The 21,041-nt window shown below is 43.4% G+C and overlaps 1 protein-coding gene across 5 annotated transcripts in view; it reads right to left on the reverse strand.

The window, feature by feature from the left end:
• The window catches only part of DAAM2 (dishevelled associated activator of morphogenesis 2), a 118,811-nt gene that overhangs the window by 6,718 nt on the left and 91,052 nt on the right, over positions 1-21,041 (reverse strand). For 4 of the 5 annotated variants that reach the window (XM_019457023.2, XM_019457024.2, XM_019457026.2 and 1 more), the window contains 8 exons: positions 17,042-17,149; positions 14,678-14,701; positions 13,565-13,671; positions 12,294-12,378; positions 10,600-10,706; positions 10,396-10,484; positions 293-461; positions 12-119 (listed from right to left, as the gene is read on the reverse strand). In XM_019457023.2, coding sequence (XP_019312568.2) covers positions 12-119; positions 293-461; positions 10,396-10,484; positions 10,600-10,706; positions 12,294-12,378; positions 13,565-13,671; positions 14,678-14,701; positions 17,042-17,149 — 797 coding nt within the window. The remainder of the gene's footprint in view (positions 1-11; positions 120-292; positions 462-10,395; positions 10,485-10,599; positions 10,707-12,293; positions 12,379-13,564; positions 13,672-14,677; positions 14,702-17,041; positions 17,150-21,041) is intronic. The other variant, XM_019457027.2, reaches the window with a different exon arrangement.

The raw sequence follows: 21,041 nt of genomic DNA on the forward strand, positions 1-21,041 counted from the left end.
GGGCCCCTCACTTGACTTTGGCGGCTTCTGGAAGATGCTGTAGCTCTGAGGGCATGTTCAGGATGTCCGGGAAGTGCTTCTCCAGGATCATGATCAGGTAATGGAGCAAAGAGATGTTTCTGTGGATAAAAGATCAGGGGTAAAGGAATGAGCGCCAGGAGGAAACTAGATGGGGCCGGGGGGTGGGGGGGGAGGTCAGGGACAAAAGGCAAGGAATTTGGGTTGGAAATGGGAGGAGGAGGTGGAGAAAGGCCAAAGTGGTGAGATGGAAGATAAGGAAGCAGAGTCCCACCTGTCAATGCTGGACTTGGTGTCTGCAATCTTGTTGAGGCTGGCCACCCGGAACCCATAGGCACCCCCACGCTGCCCTTTGTTCATGAAGTTGCCAATGGCCAGGACGACTTCTAGCATCCGCATTAGACGCTTGCTGCGGATCAGCTCCCGGGAGGCCAACAGGATGGCTGGGAGAGGAGGGACAGGTCAGAGTCCTGCAGAGACTGGGCAGTCCCCTTGAACCACAGGATGATGCCACCACAAAGTCCAGTCTTCAACTCTCAGAGGGGCAGAGGCTATACCCATACCGCAACAGATTAATCTACTCCCCACCTGCCCACTTCCAAGGGAAGCAGGTAAACTTGCCAAAAGCGACTTCAACAAATAGCCCATTCTCAGAATGTGCTAACTCTTAATATATTTAAGACTATCTTTTCTTGTATATGTTTAAAGATTAGTAATATATTCTTTCTATGGATACACACAAGAATATAATACTTTTACTTTTTTAAACTTAGTGATTAAACTTTTAAATTTCAGCATTTTACATATTATGGGACTGTTTCTGCCTCTTTTGAAATGCTGGAGGTTTTTTTGGGGTGGGGGGGAATCCTTGTCAAATTATAACATGTCACCAATAATATTCCCATATTTTTGTTCTACATGCTTTGTAGTTGGTGGTGTCTTTGATTTAATAGTTTACTTAACATCTTGTTGAATATCATTTGAAATTTTTTCCAACTTTTAGGCATTTTAACAATTTCTCCCCAATTCCTTAAAAGATACATTTCCTAGAAATACAAACTAAGGTTAACAGTAACCAAAACTTCAGTATTTCATTCCAATGTGGATGCTCTAGCCCACCCTCAGCTATTATGCACTTATGGCAGATCTGCAAAACTGGGATACGAATCCTACACTGAAATGTTGGCTACTAGTTATGGAATATGCTTTTTGATTATTAAGTGTGGTGATAGGAACACCAAACCATCACATGATTTTCAGCTTATGCCAAACTGAACATTCCTAAAGATGCTGCTATGGAGATAAAATGAGAACCATCTGACTAAAAGTCTGCAGAAATCCTCAAAAGCAGTTAAAAATAAGTAATTGTAAAAAAGAAGCTGTGGAGATTCCCCAGGACCTCCCAGCTTGTACCCACTTCAGCTTCCTTCCAGGACACTTTCTGTGTCCTGGACACCACCTGGGCCTGCTCCTGCTTCAGGCCTAGCCATCACACCAGGGCAACCCTAGTATAGAGCACCCTGGGATCCTCAGCCCATATCAGCCACAGCTCCAGCCAGCCAAAGTCACCAGACACACATAGCCTACACAAGGAATGACCATAAGACCATTCCTTCAAGTTTAAGAGAAGTATCTTTTCTGCCTATTCATAGAAATAAAGACTGAAAGTCAAGCAAAATGGGGAGACAGAGGAATATGCTCCAAACAAAACAAAACAACTCAGAAAAAGAACCAAATGAAATGGAGATAAGCAATATGCCTGATGAAGCGTTTAAGGTAATGATCATAAAGTTGCTCACCAGACTGGAATGAAGAGTGGAAGTACTCAGTAAGAACGTCAACAAAGAGAAAATATGAAAAAAATCAGAGTTGAAGAATATATCTACACTAGTGGGAATAAACATATTAGCAGGTGAAGAGGAACAGAACAACAATTTGGAATATGGGGTAATGGAAAACACCCAAGCTGAACAGCAAAAAGAAAAAGCTTTTAAATGAGGGCAGGTTAAGGGATCTTTTGCATAGCATAAAGTGAACAAATGTTCATATATAGGGGTCTCAGAAAGAGAGAAAAGGAGTGTACAAAACTTGAAGAAATAATAGTTGAAAACTTCCCTAATCTGGAGAAGGAAACAGACATCCAGGTTCAGGAAGCACAGAGAGTTCCAAATAAGATGAACCCATGGAGGTCTACACCATAACATATAATAACTAAAATGTCAAAAATTAAAGATAGAGAATTTTAAAAGCACCAAGAAAGAAGGAAAATTACATACATGGGAACCCCCCGCCATAAGACTGTCGGATGATTTTTCAGCAGCAACTTTGCAGGCCAGAAGAGAATGGCAGGATATATTCAAAGTGCTGAAAGGAAAAAAATCTACAACTAAGAATACTTTACCCAGCAAGACTGTCACTCAGGATTGAGGGAGAGATAAGAGTTTCCCAGGCAAACAAAAGGTAAAAGAGTCCATCACCACTAAACCATTCTTAGAAGAAATGTTAAAGGGACTTCTTTAAGTAGAAAAGAAAAGGCTTTAATTAGAAGTAAAAAAAAAATTTATGACTAAAAGATGTAAAATCTGACACTATATACATAAAATGTGGAGGGTGGAGCAAAAAAAGTTCTTTTAGAATGTGTTTAAACTTAAGTGAACATTAATTTAATATAGAAATCCATATACTTAGGATGTTATATATGAACCCCATAGTAACTATAAACCCAAAACCTTTAACAGATACACAAAAAATAAAGATAAAGCCAAGCATAACACTAAAGAAAGTCACCGATCACAAGGAATGAGAGCAATAGAAGAAAGAAACAGAGAAGAACTACAAAAACAACCAGAAAACAATGAACAAAATGGCAATAAGTACATACCTATCAATAATTACTTTAAATGCTAATGGTCTAAATGCTCCAATCAAAAGACATAGAGTGGCATGATGGATTTAAAAAAAAAAAGGCTCATCTATATGCTACCTATAAAAGATTCACTTTAGACCTTAAGACACGTACAGACTAAAAGTGAAAAGATAAAAAAAAAAAAAAAAAGATAGTCCATGCAAATAGAAGGAAAAAAAAACAGGGTAGCAATACTTAGACGAAATGACCTTAAAAAACAAAGACTGCAACAAGAGAGAAAGGCATTACATAATGATAAAGGGATCAATCCAACAAGATGATATAACAATTGCAAATATCTATGTACCCAACATTGGATCACCTAAACACACATAGCAAATATCAACAGACATAAGGGGGAGAAATTGATAGTAATACAATAATAGCAAGGGACTTTAACATCCCACTTACATCAATGAATAGATAAGTGAGGCAGAAAATCAATAAGGAAACAGTGTCTTTCAATGATACATCATAAATATTGACATATATACAGAATATTCTATCCAAAAACAACAGAATACACTTTACAAGTGCACATGATACAGTGCAAAAGTCTCCAGGATAGAACACATGTTAGGCCACAAAACAGTCTCAAACTCAGGAAGACTGAAATCATACCATGCATCTTTTATGAACACAATGGTATGAAACTAGAAATCAATCACAAGGAAAAAACTGGAAAAAACATAAACATGTGGAGGCCAACAACATGTACCAAACAGCCAGTAGATCAATACGAAATGAGATGGCATTAAAAAAATAGAAACAAGTGAAAATGAAAACACAATCATCCAAAATCTTTGGGACTCAGCAAAAGCAGTCCAAAGAGGGAAATTTATAGCAATACAGGTCTACCTCAAGAAATAAGAAAAATCTCAATCTAACATTATACCTAAAGAACTAGTGGGGGAAAAAAGCCAAAGGTGAATAGAAGGAAGGAATTGAAAGAGTAGAAATAAATGAAATCGAGCCTAAAAGAAACAATGGAAAAAATCAATGAAATCAAGAGCTGGTTACTTGAAAAGATAGACAATAAGCCTTTAGCCATATTCATCAAGAAAAAAAAAAGGAGGCAAAAGTGAATAAAATCAGAAAGGAAAGAGAAGAGACAACAGTCGCTACAGAAATACGAAGGCATATGAGACTACTATGAAAAACTATGTGCCAACAAAAATGGACAACCTAAAATAAATGGATAAATCCCTAGAAACATACAATCTTCCAAAACTGAATCAGAAAGAAATAGAAAATACAAACAGACCAACTACTACTAATAAAACTGCATAAATAATCCAAAAACTCCTCAGCAAACAAAAGCCCAGGAGCAGATAGATTTACAGGTGAATTCTACTAACCATTTAAAAAAAGGGTTAATACCTATTCTCAAGTTACTTCATAAAGTAGAATAGGGAGGAAAGCTTCCAAATACATTCTATGAAGACAGAATTATTCTGATACTAAAACCAAAGACACTACAGAACAAACAACCCAAAACCTAAAGGCCAATACCCCTGATGAACATAGATGCAAAACTGCTCAACAAAATATTAGCAAACTGTGATGATTTTTTTAATGTATCATTGAATGCAATCAAGTGGGATTCATTTCAGGGATGCAAGGATGGTTCAATATTTGCAAATCAACATGATACCTCACATCAGCAAGAGAAAGGATAAAAATCATAGGATCATTTCAATAGATGCAGAAAAAGCATTTGACAAAATTCAACATCTGTTCTTGATAAAACTCTCAACCAAGTAGATTTAGAGGAAACATGCCTGAACACAATAAATATCATATGAAAACCCCACAACTATCATCATACTCAGTGGTGAAAAACAAAGTTTTTCCTTTAAGATCAAGAACAGACAAGGATGTCCACTCTCAACACTTTTATTCAACATAGTAGTGGACGTCCTAATCACTGCAATCAGACAAGAAAGAGGTATCCAAATTGATAAGGAAGAAGTTAAACTGTCACTACTTGCAGACGACATGACACTATACAGAGAAACCCTAAAGACTACAATAAAATTCTATTAGAGTAAATGAATTCAGTAAAGGCTCAGGATACAAAATACACAGAAGTTGGTTGCTTTTCTATACACTAACAATGAAGCAGAAAGAGAAATTAAGAAAATAAGTCCATTTATAATTGAACCAAAAAGAATAAAATACCGAGGAATAAACTTAATAAACTCTGAAAATTATAAAACACTGATGAAAGAAACTGAAAATAAAATCAATGGGAAGATATTCCACACTCAAGGATTAGAAGAATTAAAATTATTAAAATTTCCATACTACCCAAAGCAATATACAGATTGCCCCTATGAAAATACCATCAGCATTTTTCACAGAACTAGAATGAATAACCCTAAAATTTGAATGGAACCACAAAAGACCCCAAATAGCCAAAACAATCTTGAGAAGAACAAAGATGGAAATATCAGATCCCCAGATTTCAAAATATACTCTAAAACTGTAGTAATCAATGGTACTGGCACATAGTTTATAGATGGCCATTATAGATGCCATTAATAGATGACCATTATATAGTCAATTAATCAATGACAAAGGAGGCAAGAATTTACAATGGGGAGAAGAAAGTTTCTTCAATAAATGGTTCTGGAAAAGCTGGATGACTTCCTTACACCATACACAAAAATAAACTCAAAATGGATTAAAGACCTAAATATGAGACCTGAAACCATAAAACTCCTAGAAGAAAACATGGGCAGTAATCTCTTTGACACTGACCTTAGCAACATTTTTCTCTACATATATCTCCTCAGGCCAGGGAAACAAAAGCAAAAATAAACTACTGGGACAACACCAAAATAAAAAGCTTTTGCACAGCAAAAGAAACCAATAAAACAACTGGGCAACCTACTGAATGGGAGAAGATATTTGCAAACGATCTGATAAGGGGTTAATATCCAAAATACATAAAGAACTTATATAACTCAACACCAATAAAACCCAAACAATCCAATTTAAAAATGGGCAGAGGAGCTGACTAGACATTTTTCCAAAGAAGACATACAGATAGCCAGCAGACACATGAAAAACATGCTTAACATCACTGATCATCAGGGAAATGCAAATCAAAACCACAGTGAGGGATAACCTCACACCTCTCAGAGTGGGTAGAATCAAAAACACAAGAGATAGCCGTGTTGACGAGGAGCTGGAAAAAAAAAAAAAAAGGAACTCTTGTGCACTGTTGGTAGAATGGAAATTGGTGCAGCCACTGCGAAAAACAGTATGGAGGTCCTTCAAAAACTAAAAATAGAAACACATGATCCAATAATTCCACTGCTGTGTATTTACCCAAAGAAAATGAAACATGAATTCAAAAAGATATCTGCGCCCCTATGTTTACTGCAACGTTATTTACAACGGCCAAGATATGGAAGCAACCTGTTTCCACTGATGGATGAATGGATAAAGAAGATATGGTTGTGCAAAAGCTTTTTATTTTGGTGTAGTCCCAAGGTTTATTTTTGCTTTTGATCCCCTTGTCCAAGGAGATCTATGCAGAAAAATGTTGCTAAGATTGATGTCAAAGACATTACTCCCTAAGTTTTCTTCTAGGACTTTTATGGTGTCAGGTTTCACATTTAAGTCTTTAACATATTTTGAGTTTATTTTTGTGTATGGTGTAAGAAAATGGCTAAGTTTCATTCTTTTGCATGTAGCTGTCCAGTTTTTCCAGCACCATTTTTGAAGAGATTATCTTTTCCCCATTGTATAATCTTGCCCCCTTGTGTAGGTTAATTGACCATACAAGTATAGATTTATTTCTGGGCTCTCTATTCTGTTCCATTGATCTACGTGTCTGTTTATGTGTCAGTACCATACAACAAAGGAAAAAAAGAGACCAAAAAAAAAAAAAAAAAAACCCTCTTAAATATAAAGAACAAAAGGGGGGGGGGAATGGGTGAAATAGGTGAAGGGGATTAATAGTATATTTATTATAATGAGCATTATGAATGTACATAATTATAGAATTGAATCCCTATATTGTACACCTAAAACTTAATATAATACTGTATGTTAATTATACTGGAATTTAAAAAATAAAAATATATACAATTGTGAATCTTAAGTATATACACTTGTACACCTTAAATATATACAATTTTTGTTAATCATACCTCAATAAAGCTGGGGAAAATTCTCAAAACACCAACAAAGAAGGAAGATACACACAATGGAATATTATTCAGCCATAAAAAAGAATGAGATCTTAGCATTTGTGACAACATGGATGGACCTAAAGGTATTATGCTAAGTGAAATAAGTTAGAGAAAGACAAATACCATGTGATTTTACTTATATGTAGAATCTAAAAAATACACAAAAACCAGACACAGACCCATAAATACAGAGAACTGATGGCTGCCAGAAGGGAGAAGGGTAAGGGGTTAGGCAAAGTGGGTGAAGGGAAATGGTAGATACAGTCTTCCTGTAATGGAATAAATCGTGGAGATAAAATGTACAGCATAGTGTATATAGCCAATGGTGTCATAGCATTACACAGTGTAGCTACACTTGTCCAACCTCTATTGTACATCTGAAACTAATGTAACGTGTGTCAACTATACTTTATGTGCACACACATCATGAAATTAGCAACAAAAGTATAACTTTAAATTGAAAAAAAAGCTATAAAAGTGAATACTAAGGTTTGTCAGTAGCTTCTACCTTTGAACATGTTCATATTCTATGACCTAATAGCAGCATTACTCTTGATGGATATTAGAGTGGTTTCTAGTTTTTTTTTTTAATTCTTAACAAATAGATTGGTTAAACAAATTATGATATTCATACAATGGAATAAAATGCAGCACTGAAAATGAATAACTCACTGCTACATGTAACAACAGAGTAACTTATAACCACAATGCTGAACAAAAGAGACCAGCATAAAATTATTCACATTATATCATATCATCCACCTAAAGTTAAGAAAGATAAAACCTTTAGAGAAGACAGCGTAATGGTTGCAGGGGGTAATGTTTGGGAGGGTGACATGAGGGAGGGCTGTTTGGGGCTGGCAACATTCCATTTCTCAACATGGATGTTGATTTCACAGGTTACTTCATTTTATGATAATTCATCAAGTCGGACTCTTATGATTTGTGTACTTTTCTGTATCCATATTTGAATAAAAAGTTTACTTTAAAAAACTACTTATAAAAGTTTTTAGCAATTTATTTTGGTTGGGATAGTTTTCCTAGGGCTGATACACTATTTGAGAAATTTGCAAAGGAATTCTAAAAATGCTAAAATGTTGGCAAAACAGAAATTGACAAGAGTTCAAAGAAAATCAGTGTAAATGAGGAAACATCCATTGCAATGCAGACATTTTAGATATATTCATAAGAATAATATATTCGTGACTCTATTCATAAGAATGTTTACATTTGAAACCATATTCATCTTGACTATATTCAGTAAATGTATTCAAAATGAGAATCGGTAACTTTGGTATATTCAGCAATGAACATATTCATAAGAATACATTCAAGAAAAGTATATTTCATGAATATATTCATAGAAGAATTGGTAAATCTGTCAAATTTGGTGAATTGGCTTTTGGCAAATTGACCCAGAGGCCTTGTTGGGAAGTGGTGGGTAGGGTGTCAATAGCTCATCACCAGCTGGGATTGGCCAAATCTTAGCTTTTCCAGGAATACTTCCTAGAACTGGAAGGAAAAATATGAATCCCAACTCCTGCACAATCCTCTTGTCTCCACTCCTAGTGAAGCCACTGACCTGATTCTGTAAGCTACAACTTCAGCCACCTCTTCCCAACTCTCAGGGAAGAGACCTCCAGACCATTCTAGAATAGCAGCCATTGCTATCGCAGAGCGATTATTATTACCTTTGCCAGCAGGTTTTGCCACCCAAAACATGTCTTACTCAGCTTGGCTTAATATTAAAGGGAGACTCTCCTGAGCATTCAGTGACTAACTCTTAGGAGTGGGCTCTGAGATTATCTGAGATTAACCCTACCCAGCGGCTAAATTACTCTGGTTCCACAAGTCCAAACGGTAATTGCTCACATTTGCGCCACTGACCCAAGACACACAAGTGGTTGAGCATAGGTCTTGGACTGATTCCCTTATCTGTGCCTCATGCCCCAAAGGCAGTCTGCAGCAGGACAAAGAAGGCAGTCTGAAGGTGAGGATTTACTCATCACCAGGGCAGGAGGGACTGCCAGACCTTAGACCTACAGAATCACTGCTGATCTCAATCCTTCTCCCTCAGAATGATTATTTATGATTACAGCCAGCCTGCAGTTCTCTTGTGTGTGTGAATGCACACGTGTGTGTGTGTATGGTAGGGGGCAGACTGCAGAAGGTCTATGCCTCTAGCTCTGTCACACCCACCTACCCCCACCCCCAAACATTCCTGACGCAGCTCCAGGAAAGGCCATTCTCTGGACTTGGCATCATCAGGGGAATGCTTGCCAGCCTTGGTGTCCAGCAGAGGGGGCCCATGCTCTCTCTGCTCTGCCCCAGCCTGCCCGTCCCCCCGCCCCCCCTCAGCATCCTGGACTCAGGCTCTCCTGTTCCACTCTGCTGTCCTGTCCTTCCCCCAGGTAGGCCTCACAGCCTCACCTGCTTCTCCACTGGTGGGTCTGCATGGGCCATCCTGACTTTTTCCCCAAACTCTCTGCCCCTCCCCGTCCCCCCCGCCCCACCCCAATCCTCTGCCATTGTCTGTGAAGTACTACCCAACAAGAGTGAAGATGAATTCTGAAGAACATCTGTGTTCCAATCCTGGCTCCACCACTCACAGGTAACATGGCCTCAGGCAGCATGTCCCCATTTTAGACATGAGAGAATGGATGCACCCATAGTGATTGTGAGGACCAATGAAGCCATCCACGAGGAATGTTTCATGCGGTGCTTGCTACATGGTTCCCATTGAATTACAAAGTGCCCATCTGGAAAAGGCCTGTGTAGGGGGGATTCCCTAACCTAGAAAACCTAGATGCCTCCAAGGATTACCCAACCAGTTTCCTACTTTTCTGAACAGGGCACGCTTAAAATAATGTGCCAGAGGTCTTCTATGAACCTAGTAGCTCTCGAGGAGGGTAAAGACTGATGAGCTCAATACATGCCAGGCCCTGTTCTAGGTGCTTGCTATTATCATCTGGTCAGCATTTCTGGCCCAGCTGGCACAGACATCAACAGATCCCTCACCTTGGAGAGTTTGCAGGCTAAGGCACAGGAAATGTGTCACATGTCTGGCACATGTGCTAATATACACAAGTGCATATATTTACAGTAACCGTAGTTTTAAGTTTTGTCCTTGGCTTTGGGTTTTTTTGGTGGGGGGAAGGGGCAGATTGAAAATGAGAAAGTTTTCCTCAGTCCCAGTTCACGGATTCCTGCCCATTGGCCCTCCCAGATGCCTCTCCACTCTAGGCCTCCCTATGCCCTCAAACATACCTTCCACTTTGGGTTTGGCCTCAGCCAGACGCTCCTGGAACTTCTTTTTGAAGAACAGGGCCTGTAGTCGCTGCTGGTAGTGGTCGATCCTGTGGATGGGGCGAGCCACATCATGAGGCAGCCCCTCCAGCTCCAGGAGCTAGATCCAGACCCTCTTTTGCCTGTGCACCCCCAGCGCCCCCCCTCCATGCCCATTGCCCTGACCTGCTCATTTCATAGAGGAAGCGGTCAGCCCGGGCCATCCGCTCAATCTCATGCTTGTGCTCCTCGAGGAGGTCAATGTCGCTCTTCTCTGGGATGAACTTGAGGAGCTGCAAAGAGCAGATGGAGGTCACACAGGGAACTGCTGAGAAACTGATATGAGGGTGCTATACGTGGATGCCCATACACTGCCCAGGCTCAAGATGGGAAGGGGTCCTTAAAAGAGGGAGGCATCTTCATATGGTAGGTTTACGCTTCATCTGCCCACAGGGGACCACAGGACACCCAGCTCTAGACTTTTCTTTTTTCACTTTTTAAAACTGAGATGTAATTTATATAGAGTAAAGTACACTATTCTTAAGTGCACAGCTCAATGATTTTTTTCTTTTAAACCCAAGTTTATTGAGGTATAATTTACATAAAATGCATCTATCTTAAATGTTCAGTTCAATGAATTTTGACAAAACCACCCACTGAACTCCCATCTAGATTAAGAGACAGAAGATTTCCATCTCCCAGAAAGTTCTTTCGTATCACTTCAGTAAGCCACACCTCCTCCACCTTATAGCCTCTCAACTGAATTCTATCACCTTCGATTACATTTACCTAGTCTTGAACTTCGTATAAATGGACTCATGCTATGTGTTTTCTTTGGTGTCTGGCTTCATTTGCATAACACAATGTCTGAGACTCATCCATGCTCTAAGTATTGGTAGTTTGCTTTTTATACGTGTTGAACAGTATTCTATTGTAGGAATATACCACAGTATATTTATGCAATTTCTCATTGATGGACAGTTGGATTGTAGACAGCTTGGGGGTTTCATGAATAAAAGTGTTATAAATATTCTTGCATCTATCTCGTAGAGTCAATGTTTGCACTCATTTCTCTGCATCTAGCCACAGGATTGCTGGGCAGTAGGATAGATTTAGCCTTTGCGTGGACTGCCAAATTGTTCCCCAAATTATTGTAGCCAGTGGGAATCCCAGTCGCTTCACATCCTTGTCAACATTTGGCATTGTCAGTATCTTTTCAATTTTAGCTATTCCAGTAGGGGGGTGTGGTGCTGCCTCACTGTGGTTTACTGTATTTCTTGGTTGCCTACAACTGTTGAGCCACTCGGAAATTCTCTTTCATTGAAGTACCTGTTCAAGTCTTCTGCTCATTTTCAAGTGGAGCTATTTGTCATTTTCTCACTGATCAGTAGAGTTCTTTATTCTGAATATGAGATCTTTGCTAGATGTCCATAAAGCAAATGTCTTCTAAGGTCTGGCTTGTCTTTTCCCTCTAGCAATGGTGCCTTTTGATGAACAGAGTTCTTCATTCTAATGAGGTCCAACTGATGGTGGTTTTGTTTGGTGCTTTCTAGGTTTCTTTTGAAGGACCCAATAAATTGAGGTAGAAGAGATTTGGGGAAGATATGACTATAGGTCACTCTGACTTTGTCTTGGGCCCAGGGGGGATCATACCTCATATCTCCTTTCAGGGCCTCAATCCGCTAGAAAAGATGCTGCCTTTCCTGGCCTCCCCTCAGAAAGGCTGGTCTAGGGAGTGTCTATAAACCTCCCCCCAGTCCTCCATCCTCCAGCATGATTTCCCCTTTAACTAAAAGTCTTGGCCTCTCTGGGGGCTGTCAGGAAGGGGTGCAGCTGCCCCCTAGTTTCAGCTCCCATCCCCTCCCCACTAGAGGCCTCACCTGCTCCAGCATGTCCTTTGCGAGGTCCTCCTGCTCATCCATCTTCAAGATGGCCTGCCGGATCTCTTCGTTAGAAAGCTTCAGCCTGAAGGGAAACACTGCCCCTTGAGAAGCCTGGCCGGGCCCCTCTGCTCAGGGCAGACCCCAGCCCTTCTCCTCTCCTGCTCTCTCTCCCTCATGTCAACATGGGAGTATATTCCACAGTGCTCCCTCTTTACCACCTTTGCAAAGCCTTCTCTAACTAAACTGATATGGTTCACTCTATAAACTCAATAATGATATGTTTTAGTCAAAGCATAGACTTGAGTCTTGCTTCAGTGTCTGTCATAAGTGATAGGGACATTTGGGAGTAAAAGGGCCATCTTTAGTGTAGACAGAGAGACAGGAAAAAAAGGTTTCTGATCCTTCTCCTTCCTAAAATATCTAGTGCATCTCCATGGGAGGATGGGAATATCAGCAGGCCACAAAGGGGGCTGTTTCCTGCTTCCTTCAGTGTCGGAAGACAGAAGAGCCCTCAGTCTTCTGACAGCGCCTCAGCTCCCACACAGCTGCTCCCATACGTCTTGCTGTCTGGGTGAGGGACAAGCCACCCCCCTACACACACACACACACACACACACACACACACACACACAGAGCCCTTCCCTATCCTTCCAGATGCATACCATTGGGAATCCTGGGGATAGAGAACTCTCCTCCACCATCAAGAGGGAGAAACTGAGGCCTGGGGTCTATGAGAAGAAAGGGGGATGGATGCCCTAGAGATGGCTGGGGCAGGGCTAAGAATAGTATGGGAGGCAGTGCCCTCTGACCCTGGCTCAGGCAGGAGGCCCCGCACAGAAGCTGTGCTGTTAGTGCAGATACTGCCTTGTTTGTTCTGTAGCCACGGGAAATGCTTGGGGGCTGAGATCATGCTGCTCTGTGGCCTAAGCCTAGCGGGGCCCTCCATGGGCTTAGAGCAACTCTGCTGCCAGATGCTGACCAGGGACAGTTTCCTGTCTTCAGAGCCCCACACTGCTGCAGAACATGAGCTCCCAAAGGCTCCCTAGAACCCTCCCAGGAAGGGTTCTAGATCAGTGGTCCCCTACCATTCCCAGGGGACTGTGGGGGGCAAGGGGAGCACAGAGACTGCTGTCACACCATTCCTCTGTCGCTCCTGTCCCCCAGGCATTCAGTTCCACTGTCGGCTTTTGCTCTAGCCCTCTCAAGGTCCTGCCTCCTGGGGTCTCATCCCTCCCACCAAGGGCTGAACAGGCTATGCAAGCACATACTTAGAGAGAAGGATGATGCAGTTCTGTGCCCGCCGGCCGTCAATGACCGACAACTCTTTGACCTTGCGGGAGGCCAGGTAGATGTCCTCTGTGGAGCCCAGCTCTTTCTGAAACCGACAAGCCAAGTAGAAAGGTTGAGGTATGTATGTTCCCCAATCCTTGCCTTGCCCACCCCCGGGAACCACTCCCACACCAACCAGGGGATACTCCTGGTGTGAAGGGAAGAAAAACAGGGAAAGAAAAAGACAGGAGAGAGAGACAAGGGTAGTTAATAATCAAGTAGACTGGGACTTTACCATGGTTAGAATGGGTTGGGGGCAATGAAGACCCCCCTCCTTTTTAGAGATTGCCCTCTCTGGCAAACTAGAGCCCAGACGGACCCCTATGGCTTTGGGCAATGTGATATGATCCACAGCATCGCAGAGAATCAGCCCTACTCTACCACCCCACCCAGACAGTTTCCCCAAGCTTATGATGAGAAGCTGGTTCCAAGTTCCCATCAGGCCACAGTTCCTAGACTCCTGAAGACTTCAAGCACAGCCCAGTGTGCCCAGAGTAGAGGATGTTTCGAGTTCAGAGGTGGGGAAACTGAGGCAGAATCCCATGAAGAATTCTCTTCACTGGAGTTCCAGCAGGCAGACTCCCCCCAAAACAGATTCCCTTCCTTCTCTTGGGCCCTTGGTGAGGTAGACAGGAAACTAGTTCTTATTCTGGGAGGTTGTTCCAAGCACATGCTTAATGTTGTATAATTCCAAGGGCCCCCACTCACATCTTTATCTTTGTGAATTGTGGCTTTGGGATTGTACAGTGCCCAGCCTGTGCAGTCTTCAAAATAGCCTCGCCTTGGGCCAGGGGGGTAATACAATAGACCTGGAAGTTTTCTCCTTACTGCAGTAGACATTCACCTCCATTGCTGGTAGGAGTCTGCTTGAATTATTTCCCTCCCCTACATTTCTGCTTTCTCTTTGGGGGCCCTTTCCCATGTTTCCCTGTTGGGATGGGTAATAAAGGTAGAAGGTAGAATGAATAAGCCCTCTGTTTGGGCCAGTACAGGCCAGCAGCCCAGGACAGTGGTTAGAAGTTAGAGTGTCCAGAGCCCCAAGAGTGACTCACCTGCTGAGGATTAGTTATCAGCTCCTAGGCAGGTAGCAGCCACAGCCAACAGAGAATTAAACATGCACAATGTTAGCCAAGAGGTTCAGGGACCCAGGGACAGTAGGAGAGACATGGGAACCCCTCAGCATCCACTCTGTCCTCCCACTCCCAAGGCGACCCATATGGCTGGAGATAGAGACTGGCAAATAGCTGTGGACAGGAGGTGATTCTAGCAGACATGCACTCACAGAGAAGCCACAAAGTGGGGAGCAGGTCTCCTGCCTGCCCTGGGCCCAGTGGGACCACCACTCCCTAGTTGGGGCAGGCCAGGCTCCCAAGCTCCCCAACCCAGGCCTTGGCTGCTATTTTTTCCTCTCCTCTGCTGGGACATTGCCCAGAGGGCAGAAAGCATTCCTCCACTGCTGGATGACTTCATCTTTCTAAACAGGAGAGGACATACAACCAGAAGGGGCCAGAAACATGTGAAAGTTGCATTCATTGAGGCAAAAGAAAGCAGGTGTCCCTGAATTTTGCCTCTTGCCCTTTGTCTGTCTTTTGATCTCTAAGGGAGCTAAGGGGACACGGCCCACACCCGGTTCTCCCTTACTGACCCTGATGGAGTTTAAGTCACTAATTCAGGACCTGCATAAGACACAGAGGGAAGACCCCACAGCTCATAGAACCTCCTTCCCCAACAAGCCCATGCATCCTGGACCCCAAGACAGGGAAAGGAGGACACTAGGGACCAGGGCCATGTATCCTCTGGGATCTCTCCAGCTCTGCTGCTGTGAATTGACCCCAAGTCTGGGCAACGACCAAGTGACAATTCACCCCAAGTCTGGGCAACCTCTGGGTGAGGTCAGTCCTGAAATAGGGGACTCAGAGAAGAAACAGAAGACAACTCTTCTCCAGTCACCAAACTGGGAGGCCCCAGATGCAGGTTGTTTCTAATTCCCATAGTCTCTCTCTCCCCACTGGTCCCCATCCTAGCCTGACCTCAGGGGCCCTGGAAACCGGATGGGCCAGGATGGAATCCTGGACACCAGGAAGACTCTCCAATTAGGGGGAGTTGTGTGATTGACCATGCCTGATATACCCCTTGCACATGCTCCCTCTGTTCCACTCAGGAGCACCAATCCACAAGTGCTCAGAAGAACCCCTTCCCCCTCCTGCTAAGCCACAGCTGCTGCCTGAGGCCATGCCAGCCTGATATGGGCAGGGGCTAAAAATTCTGCCTGGAATTAGGGTAAAGAATCAGATGCCTTGAGCACTTACATTTAAATTAAATAACAACTATCTGGTTTTTCCAGAACCCCAAGTCAAGGCCAGAGCCCCACCCCTACTCCATCCCTTTGGCTAGGCCCCTAAGAGGAGTCTTGTGTGCGCTCAGGAAGGGTTGTCCACAGGTCTGAACTTGGCAGAAAGCACTGGGGAGCCCAGCCACAACATGCAGCTGCTCCCCAGGGCCCAGGAGGGCACAGATCCCACTCGCTGGCACCTGGGGTGTCCTCAGGGCTGGCACCCTGGGCTCAGCAGAGGAGACAGGAGAAAGTGGCACAGCACAGAGAGGCAACAACCTTCGAAGGGAGGCCAGAGAGGACACACTCTAAAGCCTTGAGGCTGGGAATACCCAAACTGGGCTTGGGGGAAGGGCCCCCAGATGTGCCAGCTACAGTGCAGATTCCTGGGCCCAGACACACCTCCTGACTCACATTCCTGTGAGGACGAGGTCTGAGAACTGGCACTGCCTCAGGGATGCTCTGCATTCATCCACCCTCCCACCCTCTTACTGCTGCTAGAAGAGCAGGCTGACTGACCAGCCATCTGTAAGCAGTGTCTGCAGGGCTCCTCTAGCCCTGCCCAGACCCACCCTAACCCCCTAATGTGACCTGGAGAAGCTCCATCTTCCTTGAAACACTGACACCCATGGCTAACTGACTCATGGGGGTGGGTGTTGGGAGAGTACAGTGGAGAAAATGATCTGAAAGTTATCATGCCTGCTACGTAGAGTGTCTAGATCCTGGGGCCAAAGAAAGAACAGGGGTCAAAAGTGGTCAGGGCCTGTGACTCCATCTCCAGTGCTCCAAGACGAAAGAGAGAAACGGACAAAATACGATTCCAGCACGTGATGTGTAAATACGCACAACTGTGTGTCAGAACTGTAATACAATGGGATGTTTCTCCCTGCTGGACTTCACACCTCTAATTCGGATCCATGTCCCCCAGCAAAGAATGGTACCTAATCAGGAGTAAAATCATTCAGTATACATGAGAGGAAGGGAGGGAGAGAGGAGGGGTCGAGAGTTGGGTTCAAGGGGCATAGGTGAAGTCAAGACTGGAAGGCTAGACCCAAGCAGCTGAGGGGGCAGGGCAGGGTCTTACCTGGTGCCTCTGATAAGCTGAAAACATTTTTTCAAAGTCCTCTAGATCCAGAATCCGAAATACCCGCATGTCATCAACCTCATTCCATACGGTGCCAGGGACACGTTCCTAAGATTCAGCACAGGGAGAAGACCCAGTGGTTGACTCAACTCCCTCATTATGAAGAGGTCCAATGTCTCCCTAACCCTCCCTGTTCCCAGCTGCACAAAATACAATAGCCAGGCTTTCAGGCCTTCAGAAGGGGGTTGATTCATCTTCCCCCAAATCTTAAATACTCTGCTCCAAAGCAGAGGCCAGAGCCACCCCGCTCGTCCTCCTTTTCTTGTGGGACCACATGTATGTTCCAGAAATCAAACGGAGTGGAGTGATGGGTGGGCAAATATGAAAGAGGGTATGAAACTCTTTCCAGAAAAACCAAACTAAACCAGTGTTCTCAGGACACACTCCCTAAAGGTCAGTGTCGGCTGGAGTCATTGGATGGAATAGTGCCCACACATATTTGAGATCCTCAAATCCTCAGTGCCCACTATATTTCTCGTAACTGAGATGGTCATTTTCTCTCCCAGGGGTCTTCTTCCCACTTTCCCAGATTCCCAGGAAGTGGACAAATGCCAAAGCCTGAGACATCCTGGCCTCTATAGCGACTGTTCAGGCCAGCAAGACTCTGCCACAACTTCCTGTTGGTCAGACCCAGGAAAGTGGTCTATCCCTCACAGTTGGAATGCGTCCAAGGGTTTACATTCCAAGGTCTCTCCACCTAGGAAATGTCCCACTTCTGTGTAGAACCCTGGCATTGAATCCCTTCCCTGGGGGGAGGCCCCATCAGCCAAGATGAGAGGACCCCAGTGGTCTCATAGCACCCTGACAATGGCTCAGAGGGCAGAGAGCACAGCCCCTCCCAGGGTGCTCTGACTCTGTCCTCCCAGGGATCTTCGCCTCATCCCGAGCTTTGCTGTCCTTTAAAATGGAATCTCCCACCTTCCTCTGCCTGGAAGGCAGCTGGGGAACCTTTCTAAGGCCACTGCTGCCTCCTCCCTCCATCTCCCCCTCAGCAAGGCTTAGAGAGAGAAACATACCTTTCACTCACTTTTATTTTCTTAAACTCTGGAAAGGGGAGGCTAGGCCAGAGCAGGGGGGTGGGGACATTCCTGTGGCCTTCCTAAGGCCAGGGACCCTCTTGTGGAATGCCGGGCTGGGAAGCTCAGAGCAGCAAGGGATACAGGCAACTGGCCAAACCCAACACAGACACATTCTTTTCATGGCAGAAACAACCACTGCGTGTGTGTGTGTGTGTGTGTGTGTGTGTGTGTGTACACGTGTGCGTGCACAGGAGTATGCGTGGGGTAGGGAAGGGGACTGGGGAAAGGAGCCAAGCCCCAAGAATGGGGTAGATGGGAGGCAGAGAGAAGATGGGAGGGGAAATTGAACCAAGAAAGCAAGGAGGGGAAATTGAACCAAGAAAGCAAGGAAGGGAAACCTCTAACTGGTTCCCCATCTGAATCTAGGCCTGGAGTTGAGGTGGGTGGGCTCCATGGGAAAGTCCACACAGGTAAAATTGCCATTGATCTTTATTCCTGGTGAGGCCATGGCAAGAAGAACCAGCTGGAGTGAGAGAGCTGGATGGTCAACCCCAGAAAGAGCTTCCCCTAAGAGAACAGGCTAAGCACCCAGCTCTCCCACCTTTCTTGCCACATGCCATCCCATCTCCATATGCAGCTCATCATGGAGGGGTAGCTGAGCTCTGGAGCCAGACAGAGGTCCCTCAATTCCTAGTATTCTCTACATGCTGCATTTTACCAAGTCACCCTGATGTGCCCACTGTATAGAATAAAGCCTGGCTTTAATTTTTGCATCACTGTGGCCAAGACCTCATCATTTCCAGTCTAGGTTCCTGGGGCTTCTGGCCTTCTAGAGACATCCTTTATATGCCAGGGAAATCTTTCTCCAAAACACTTTTCAGGGTGTTTCTCTCACTGAGCATCTGGGGTCAGACAGACCAAGCCAGCTTGCACTCCCAGCCTCACCACTATGCAGGAGTGTTGGAAAGTAGAGGGGTACTATTCTCTTTTTATTTCACATAAAAGGAAGCACGTCTCAATGATGCTTGCTGACTGAGTTGAAGTAAGGATTAAGTGAGATAACACACTTAAAGCATGCATGGTAGTGCCACTCATAACCTAAGATTATTTTTATTATTATGAATTTCTATGTGTCAGTCACTGTTCCAAGTACTTTATATATCAATTGATCCTCATAACAGTCCTTTGATATAGATGTCATAATTACTCCCATTTTACAGATTAGGAACCTGAAGCCAAAATGATGAAATAACTCCTGGTCACATGATTAAAAGCTTGGAACTGGGATAATAGGTTCACAGATACTGTTCAATGCCCCTCCAGTCACCCCTGCTGAGAAATGTTGACAACTCCTGCAAATCCTTTCTATTCCTTATTCCATCAGACTTGTACTTTCCAGTCTAGGAATAAAACTCTGGACTACTTGGGGCCCCTGAGGAATTTATATAGACTTTATTATTATTGGACCCCAGAGGAAATCCTAAGTGCAAAGCTCTACTTGATGAAAATGCTGCAAAAATATTAGTTGCCTTGTCTGTCTTCCTTAATGGCTGAGGTGCCTAATCAACTTTTCATTACCTTTTTAAAATCTTATAATTATCTTATTTATAAGATATTTATAATCTTATAAAATCTTATTTAAAATCTTAAAATTATACCAAAAGGGAACCACAGAATGGGAAAAGATATTTGCAAATGATACATTCAATAAAGGGTTAATATGTAAAATATATAAAGAATCTATACAACTCAACACCAAAAAACTCCACAAGTAATACAACTAAAAAATGGGCAGAGGACCTGAATGGACATTTTTCCAAAGAAGACCTGTAGATGGTCAACAGACACATGGAAAGATGCTCAAACCCACTGATCATCAGGGAAACACAAATCAAAACTACAATGAGATATCACCTCACACCTGTCAGAATGGTTAGAATCAGAACGACAAGAAGAAGCAAGGGTTGGTGAGGATGCAGAGAAAAAGGAACCCTCTTGCACTGTTGGTGGGAATGCAAACTGGTACAGCCACTGCAGGAACCAGTACGGAGGTTCCTGAGAACATTGAAAATAGATATATCATACCATAGCATAATGTACAGAGTTGTCAAACCACTAGGTTGCACACCTGAAACTAATGTAATATTGTGTGTCAACTATACTTCAGTTAAAACATTTAAAAGGTTTTTTTAAGGAAGCCAAAAAAAAAAAAAAACCCCTTCAAATTATAATTCTAAGTACAGGAAACAACAACAAAAAAATATTTTTTTACCCCCCAAAAAGTATATATATTATTTCTGTTCATGAACACTGAACATTTCCACACAACCTGTGGCCCTTTTGGTTCTTTAGAGCTGTTTGTCTGCCTCATGACCATGGAGAAGTGCCCACAGGGCACAGCTGTGCGGTACAGTTGTCACAAACGTCAACCATGTGGCTTCAAAACTCTAACAGATGTCTCTAAAATTTTACCAGCTTAGATTGGAGATGTTATCAGAGGCCCAGGAGACTATGAATGGGCTGTATTCATGCTTTGTCTTTCCACCTCCATTATAAAACCAGAGGTAAAAGGAATCCTAGAAATCTCACAGACAAGCAAAACTGAGGTACAAAGTGAGTGATTTACACCGGTCGCCGTTAGTTAGAGCCACACTTGGTTTAGAGGTTAGAACCTCCCCTTCAATCCCTCTCTGGGATCTCTAGGTGTTTCCTTAAACAAAATTCCAGGTCCAAAGCTCTTACAGGGCAGTGTTTTGTCTCACCTTTTATTATTATCCATCATAGCCCCCTGCAAAAAGCTTTACACAAAGCAGTCCTCAGACTGACTGGCTAGCTGGTCTACCGTTAGGAGAGTCAGCTAACAAATAGCTGGCCACCTACTTCACATCTCACATCTCTTCCCACTTGAGTCTCCACCTGAG

The sequence above is a fragment of the Panthera pardus genome, unplaced genomic scaffold, assembly GCF_024362965.1.
Source record: "Panthera pardus isolate Hobbes unplaced genomic scaffold, ASM2436296v1 HiC_scaffold_17, whole genome shotgun sequence".
Taxonomy (NCBI): domain Eukaryota; kingdom Metazoa; phylum Chordata; class Mammalia; order Carnivora; family Felidae; genus Panthera; species Panthera pardus.